We start from the raw sequence: 8,769 nt of genomic DNA on the forward strand, positions 1-8,769 counted from the left end.
TAACCGTTCTTTGTACTCTCCGTTGTATAGTGGAAGATCTGTTCTCCTGCAGTTTTCCTCGTTTATTCCACGTAAAACTGTGTGTGTAGTATATCTCTGTCTATTTTTGTTGTATTTCCGGTTTTCGTGTTATTGTGTATATCCGAGTCAATCTTCCTCACAAATCTCAAGGATCGAATCCCATAAAAAACACACACACACACAAATGCAATCCATGATGTTTGGAACGCCAACTAAAAGCAATATGTTGTTTGACATGTACTTTTGAAGAGGACTTGTCAAATTTTGATATACAACAAAGGTACTCCAAGAAAATTTGTGAGTAAATTCAAACATCTCCTGAAAGACACTTTGTGGTGGGGGCGGATTGAGTTACATCCCCAACAATCAGACATAAATGAATAAGAAGGATGCTCCTTCAAGTGTTTTGGATAGAGAGGCTAAATTGTTTCAAAAAACCTATCTCCAATGTTGAATGAAAGAAGAAGAAGAAGAAGAAGAAGAAGAAGAAGAAGAAGAAGAGGAGGAGGGATAGGGGTAGTTTAGGAAATATCCAAAATAATACTTTAATAGGAGAGCTATATTTGTAAATTTCCCAAATAGTTTATTTTATTTGGTTATTATTATTTGCTTCCCAAGGGGGTGAGAGAGAGAGAGAGAGAGAGAGACAGAGAGAGACAGAGATACAGAGAGTGTGAGGGAAATCAAGTCTTCTTCTTCTTCTTCTTCTTCTTCTTCAAGAAACAGAGAGTATAGATTGTCAGAGAGTTTGAGGTTAGGAGGGAATGAATGTAGGCAGTGGCCTCTCCTCCTCCTTATGAAGATGATGGAAATATTCTCTGTCATGATACCACCACACCATAGCTTGATCCGCAAAGCTTTGCTTCACATACCTCTCTTTCCTACAGCACATCCACTGTTTCTGAGAGGCAAACCATATTTCCATTCCCAATTCTCCACATTTACACCCTATCAGCAACCCTCTTATTCTTCTCCTTCTTCTTCTGTTGTTTATTGTGCTTCCATGGTTCCTCAGTATAACAACAAGAACAGCAAGATGATTGGAAAATCTACTCGCCTTCCGGGTTCTGTGTCAAAAGCTCGTGTTTATTGTGATGTGAATGTTCTCCGACCCAAAGAATATTGGGACTATGAATCCACTAATGTTCAATGGGGGTAATAATCAGTTTCCTTCAGGTTTTAGCTTCTGCTGTTTATTGTTTATTGTTCTTGTTCACTTCATAATTTTTTGTTTTGATTTATTTCCTGTTTGTTCATGTTTCATTTTAGCCATGATTTTCGTTCAACCATAGCTCAAATGATATATATATATATATATAAATTTATGTCCATAATAACTCAAGTATATCTATATCTATATCTATATATATATCATGTCCATAGCTAAAAAATGATATCTATCTATTGTCCATAGCTCAAATGCACTTTTTTAATATCCTTTTTCCAATCCTCTTTTAATTAACATCCATGGGGGAACAACATGTCCCACTGTGATTTCTTGTCATGCAAACTATATAGTGACCCTATTTGCTGCATTCACCTCATATTAGTACCGCAAATGAGTGTTTAACACACACATACATACTCATTTCGAATGTCATTTTCTCAGCATTCAGTCTGATACGTGTGTGACCTCTGATCTTTTGTCTCATTGGTTACGTTAAAAGAGATATATAATGACCTCAATATCATTCAATTGCTATTTGGCTTCCCACTAGTACTCTAATTGTGTGTGGTTTGTCATATAAAAAAACACAAATATTTTCTAGCATTGATTATGTTTAGACGTGTAACATATGTAGGTACAAACTCCTTACATGCGCATACCCCGTCATAAGACCAAGGAAAGGTTTTGAACTATATAGTAGGATAATCCTGAAGAAGTGAAAAGGATACTTAAACATGATTTATGCATGATTCACATTATAGTGTCATATCCTGTGCCATGAAAAATCAAATGTCTTCTTGAGCATGGACTTTCAACTCTAGCAGGAACCAAGACAATTATGAAGTTATTCGTAAAGTCGGGCGGGGAAAATATAGTGAAGTTTTTGAAGGAGTCAACGTGGTGAACAATCAACGATGTATCATCAAGATATTGAAGCCTGTGAAGAAGAAAAAGGTAAACATTCGTGTTGGGATTTAATATAGACATCCCATGGTTCCAACAGGCAATAACGGAACCCTCTTCAACTGAGAGCACACTTTGACATAAGATTTGGAAGTTCAGATGATTATTGACCAGAATTTTGTCATGATACTTTCTTTTATGTTCATAGCTTAAGTAATCACATTATTAATTGTCTGAAGCTCAAGTGTAGCTATATTCTGGATATATTTTCTCAGCATTCATTTCAATACTTGTGTAATATACAAGGTATCAATCTTCTTGCTAGAATGACTTAGGTTGGGTAGGCAATCATTAGACATATCTGGAATGGTTTGTTCCTGTTTGGGTCTCTGAAGATATTCATGTAGTATTCTCTTCCTGTTTGGGCCTCCAAGATATTCCTGGAAAAACATAATTTCCCAGCATGTAATTGTGATTTTGTCAATGCATATCGACTATTGTGGAGCTTGATGCATTGCATATGAGATGATTTCTCCGCAAATGTTATTTTGGGAGTTTGAGATATACCTGAGCTATATCTACCTTACTTAAGGTTGCCCAAAGAGTACCCTCGCATAAGTCTTCCTTCTCTGTTCATAGTATCCATCATTAATCAGAAACATGGATTTAATGAATTTCCCCATGCCTCCAGTGAAGGTTAATATAAATTTCATCATTCTATTTCAATTTTAATTTCTTAGATGTTTAGTTTGAACGGAAGGAAATTTGTAAATCAGGGCATCTTATTGTTTCTATATTTAGTTTCAGGCTAACTCTAGCAGACTTCATCAGGTTGAAACAAATGATTTTTCTTAGGTGTTGATATGCCATATCATGTTGAGTTTGAATGTGAATTGGATATTTCACCTGACAGCTTGTTGATTGGTTAATAAATTCCATGTGAATTCTCTAATTTGTTGTCGTTGTGATACAGATAAAACGAGAAATTAAAATTCTTCAGAATCTTTGTGGGGGTCCTAATGTCATTAGACTGTTGGATATTGTTCGTGATCAACAATCTAAAACACCAAGTCTTGTGTTTGAATATGTGAATAATACAGATTTTAAGGTTCTTTATCCAACATTTACAGGCTTTGACATTTGCTACTACACATTTGAGTTACTAAAGGTATTGCTATGCCATGTTCTATACTGAGTAATTATTCCATTCAATAAAACTTGCTTTGGTATCTGATGATCTAGGAAATCATCGTGCTTATGCATGCTTAGAAGACCATATGGTGACATATTGGAAACTTCATCTAGAGGAATAATATACTATTAACCTTTTCTGCAAAAGTTTGTTGATAGTTTTGCACTGTGTAAAGACACTGGCTTCTATGGCCTTTTCTCATCATAACTGTGAAAAAAGAAATACAACATAAATGTTTAAAACGAAATGCAAAAGAAAAGTGCCAAAACAAGGTCAATCTTGCAATTTGCAACAGGACACCTGATTGTCAACCAAGGGCATGTGCAGCATTCATGAATTCGGGAGTTTCTAAGCTATGTGGCAGTTGGTTCCATAATGATCAGCCTTCCAGACAGCCAAAGACAATCGAAAATAGATTAAGATATTGCTGTTGTTTGTCTTGCTTGAGTTCCCCCACCCTCATGGTGGGGTCAAGATAAGAATAATATCTTGAGGTGGCCAGTCTGTAAGATATGTATTAATTCAATACAATATAGCGTCATCTTCCATGTGATAGAACTTAGGAGGATTAACTTGCCACAAGAGACAATCTCATCTCGGAGAATTTTGAATATAGATAGACCAATCAATGGCTTTCCGATGCAAGAATTATTTCTTTGATTATGCAGCAATCTGAATTACACTATCAAAACAAAGCAAATCCAAAAAAGCTTCTTTCAGAGGGTTTAGTTCAATGTATCATTTCTTGTAAGAATTTGAAATGAATTTGTTAATTTTCAGGCTCTTGATTTTTGTCACTCACAAGGAATTATGCATCGTGATGTGAAACCCCACAATGTGATGATTGATCATGAGCATCGGAAGCTTCGGCTAATTGACTGGGGCCTCGGGGAATTCTATCACCCAAACACCGATTATAATGTTCGTGTAGCATCAAGGTGGGGTTATCTATTGCAAGGTTAATTGGCCAAGTTTTCTCAAATTTTAAAGGTGTGTCATTTACAGATGTTTTAAAGGACCAGAACTACTGGTTGATTTGCAAGACTATGACTACTCATTAGATATGTGGAGCCTTGGTTGTATGTTTGCAGGGATGGTAAGGAACTTAGAAGATTTGTAAGCAGAAGAAGGTGAAACAAATAACAATGTTTTTTCTTCTTCCTTTTTCAGATATTTCGGAAAGAACCCTTTTTTCATGGGCAAGACAATGTGGATCAGTTAGTGAAAATTGTGAAGGTCAGGGTATTTCTTGATTGAAATATACGTCTTGACTGTTTCACAATCATGATATTGTGTAAGGATCTGATAGAATATGGTTTTTCTTGTGCTTGCAATTTTTTATTAAGGCCCAATGCATAACTTGATAGTGCAGGTAACATCATCCTGTGGAAAAATGCTTGTGTGTGGAAGTCTTGTCTAAATTATTGAATGTAAACCTAATCATATTGGTGCAGAAACGGGTTGTGGCAGCTCATGTGCCATGATGAGTTTGTGACAGGTACTGGGAACAGAGGAACTCAATGGCTATCTCAAGAAGTATTGTATCAATCTACATCCCAAACTCAGATCTGTAGTCGGATGGTAATTGGAAGCATTTTTTCACGATAAAATGTTATGTATGCATGTAAGATTGTCTTTAATTTAGCGTAAATACATTGCCAGGCATAGCCGCAAACCATGGTCAAATTTCATCCAACCTGATAACCAGCATCTGGTTACGGCCGAGGTTAGCCAGCTTTGTAGACACAAGCTGTTTTAGCATTTTATCTACAGGTTTCTACTTTGAATTGACATAGACAACACCATTCTGATTTATGTATATTCCAATCCTTCAGGCAGTGGATTTTTTGGACAAGTTGCTGCGATATGACCATCAAGAAAGACCTACTGCTAAAGAGGCAATGGTAAAGTGATATGATTGTGCTAGAACACATGATTATTATTACGTGTTAATTAGAGAAAATGGAACTGATTTAATTTTTTCTTTTATGAGACCAAACAGATGCACCCGTACTTCTATCCCATACGGATTGCGGAAAGGAACAACTGTATTGTATAAAAAGGAGAACTCTTCTTTCTTGGTGATGTATTTGAGAGGTTAAAAAGGGGTGAGATCTCAGTTCATGATACTTGGCTTCCGGTAACAATGTACAGGAGGGAAAGACAAGATAGTTTTGAGTATGAGTTTCTATGGTGGGTCTTCACAATGAATAGTAAAATCACATGCATCATTGAGGATCTTTGAATCCCCAAGTTGTAGAGGAAATGTGGTACTATCTTTATGCTTGTATAAACAACGATACATTTACTGTTTTCTGTGAATCATTACTGCTGCTGGTATCCTTGTGATTCACAGATAGTGAACGATTATACTGCTGATTGCTTATACTTGTGATTTGTGGATTGTGACCAATTGTTTGTGTATTGTCAACATTGTATTTTATTTCATAGTGTGATCATGATTGACGCCATTGAGGCAACTGAGGTCTCAGGGGAAATCAACCCTTTTTACAACATTTGGAATCCAAAATACGGACAGTAGCACCAATTTTATGATATATTTAATGGAGCTTCAAAATGTGTTTCCTGAAAGCTCACTTTATGGTCAACATAAAGTGGAATATTGAACATAATGTTGTGAAGAAATATTTATCTTGTCTAGAAGACCTATAGCTATAACTTAAATTAGGAGGGTCGAGTTCAATATCATCTATTCTGTGTACTCAATTTATTAACCACATAGGAGTGGTCGATGATTAATTGTAGGAGTGGTAGATGATTAATTGAAAATATAGATGAGAAATTGGTTGACATCAGGTGTATGGAATACTAAGAGGACTTGCAACTCATGGCAGAACACCAGTTATGTACTACAGTATTATTTGAAAGCAATAAAGAAAATGTCATAAAAGCATCTGAAAAGATAATTATAGCACTTTTATAAAAATTGGCCATGATATTCTAGATTGATGTTATCAAGTGATTTAATTGTTACATCTCTGTGCTTGCTCATTATTGCATAATAATCTTCAAAATGTAACAGTGCGGGTATATTTGTTGGCTGGATAATTGTCTTTATTCATATCCACATTATTATTTGTAATGTTTTTCCATAAATATCCAAACCAATGGCATTCTAGTAATCAACTCAAGCATTGCTAGGGTCTGAAGACTTAATATCATATGAAATAGTCATACAGCAAAAGTTTATTACAATGAAATTACAAACCTCTTGATTCTAAGAAGTTAAAGAATTGATCCCAACTCAAACCTTCCTCTATATATTGTGGCATATTTGGATTGTATGGACCCCTGAGTCTATCAATCTTACTAATTATTGCATTTGGTGGAAGTATTGCTTCTTCCAAATCAGCTGATGTAGCTCTCATCAAGGATGAAGAATGACCCTGGGTTTGAGTAAACAGTTTACATATTGAGAGTCTAAATCTCTCTCTCTCTCTCTCTCTCTCTCTCTATATATATATATATATATATATATATGTGATGAATAGTGAAGCACTAACCTTGTAAACAAGAACCTCATCTTCCTCATCATCCACTATTGCATGCACAAGTAGGATCTCCGATGGCACTCTTTGAGTGTATTGTTCAAGCACACTAATATCAAAGGGTTGGTGTCGTGAATCTGAGGTTGAGATGGAGCAACATGTTATTCGATTCTTCCGGAAGTAGCTTTCTCGAGATAATGATGTCAAAATGTTGGTAGCAAAAGACACTGGATTAGGCTGACTCGGAGACAAATTAAGCGGAGCCAGAGAATGCTTTGTCATCAAACAATCCACAATCTGACCATGGAAGAGGGAAATACTTAACCATGGAAGAGGGAAATACTTAACCATGGAAGAAGGAAATACTTAAAGAGCCATTGCATTGTTATGGTTCCAATATGATGCATGATGAGCATAGATAACCCTAACCTATAAACTAATAAATCCTAAAGATATATCCACAATCTTACCAAGTTGCATTAAATAGCATTGTTATGATTCCAATATGATGCATGATGAGCATAGATAACCCTTACATGTATGTATACGGATAAAGCCTAAAGATATATACTGATAAAACTTAAAGTCAATGTAGCTATAAACCCAAAGAAAATATACTGATAAACCGGAAGGATACACAGGTAGCATTTTATATAACACAAAACAGAAGATGATTGTGGGTGATTCTGCAAATCAAATTGATTGCTGCGTATGAAAATCCAAGAAAAAGGTTGAGTATGAAAACCAAGGTGGTTGTCGACAATATCTGTCTTTCCATCTATTACCTTATTCACGTGAATGCATCACTCTGTAACATATTAAACCACAAGAACCTATAACAGAGTAACCACATCACTACATCAAGTTTAACAGAGAAACCCAGATTTCCGTGTGAAAAAGGAAGGAACTAACAGGATACAAGGGCTACAGAGGAAAGAACTGAAGAAGGTCATCTGAGGGTGAGAGATATTTGTAAGGAAAATGTTGAGAAAAAACAAGGAAGAAAATGCAAGAAACTCAAAGTCTACTCACCTGGCGATGAAACATAGCCATGGGAGGGAACAGGGCACCCCACACGCACTTCACCATTCTCATCGTTTCCTTCAATCTATGTATATCTCGTCTCTTTGTAAGTATAGCTCTGCACTTTGAAGATATTGAAAATCTATCCACTTAGTTACAACACTTCTTAATCTCCTCTACCTATCATATACCTCCTAGCAATGGGCACGGTTTCGGCTCAAACCGAACCGAACCGTTAATCCATGGCTTAACAGTTTATTGGTTCAAAGATAAATAAACCGTTTGGTTTGGTTTCAAATATTATGATCCGGTTTGGTTTCGGTTCGGTTTGGTTTTGAATTTCATGGTTTAGCGGTTTAGCGACTTAGTGGCTTATTGGTTTATCGGTTTTGGTTCGGTTTTGAATTTCAAGGTTTAGCAGTTTCAGCTTATGTGGTTTGGTTTAAAGGTTTAAAGGTTTAAAAGTTTTGAAGGTTTAAAGGTTTATAGGTTTGGTTTGGTTTTGATTTATGATAAACCGATTTGGTTTGGTTCTAAATGGTTCATAAATGGTTCGACTCTAAACGATTCGGTTTAAATGGCTTCATAAAATTTAAACAGTTTGGTTTGGTTTTTAAAATAAATAAATGGTTTGGTTTGGTTTCAAGGCCAAGAAACTGAATTGAACCGAAACCGAACCGCGCCCATTGCTAATACCTCCTCTACCTATCATGGGAAGAGGGATGTCTTGTAATGCCATTAAAAAACCTAAATATGGATAACAATTGGCAACGGTTCAGTTCGAGAGGGTCAAAATTGAACCTTTTAAAATTTTTGAAACCTAAACCGAACCACGAAACCGTTAAACCAAACCATTAAAAAAAATTTCAAACTATTAAATTGTTAAATGGGCAAAACTACGGTTTCATGGTTCAGTTTTGGTTTTCAGCTTAGGTCAAATTTTTAAAATTTAA

At 35.7% G+C, this 8,769-nt stretch overlaps 2 protein-coding genes across 2 annotated transcripts; one reads left to right on the forward strand and one right to left on the reverse strand.

The window, feature by feature from the left end:
• The first annotated feature begins 738 nt into the window (after positions 1-738).
• Positions 739-5,876, forward strand: LOC147864099 (casein kinase II subunit alpha-2-like). Its single transcript, XM_087319773.1, has 10 exons — positions 739-1,176; positions 2,014-2,143; positions 3,066-3,260; positions 4,065-4,222; positions 4,290-4,380; positions 4,455-4,520; positions 4,783-4,865; positions 4,947-5,010; positions 5,120-5,188; positions 5,287-5,876. Exons 1-10 carry the CDS (start codon positions 818-820, stop codon positions 5,341-5,343), a joined length of 1,272 nt encoding a protein of 423 aa, XP_087175899.1. The 5' UTR covers positions 739-817; the 3' UTR covers positions 5,344-5,876.
• Positions 5,877-6,439: 563 nt separating this feature from the next.
• Positions 6,440-7,920, reverse strand: LOC147864100 (uncharacterized). The gene is made up of 3 exons (XM_087319838.1): positions 7,826-7,920; positions 6,809-7,090; positions 6,440-6,691 (listed from the first exon to the last, which is right to left on the reverse strand). Exons 1-3 carry the CDS (start codon positions 7,886-7,888, stop codon positions 6,506-6,508), a joined length of 531 nt encoding a protein of 176 aa, XP_087175964.1. The 5' UTR covers positions 7,889-7,920; the 3' UTR covers positions 6,440-6,505.
• Positions 7,921-8,769: the final 849 nt, after the last annotated feature.

The sequence above is a fragment of the Azolla caroliniana genome, unplaced genomic scaffold (assembly GCF_043228905.1).
Source record: "Azolla caroliniana isolate FFs.n. ecotype wild unplaced genomic scaffold, voAzoCaro1.0.p SCAF_5, whole genome shotgun sequence".
Taxonomy (NCBI): domain Eukaryota; kingdom Viridiplantae; phylum Streptophyta; class Polypodiopsida; order Salviniales; family Salviniaceae; genus Azolla; species Azolla caroliniana.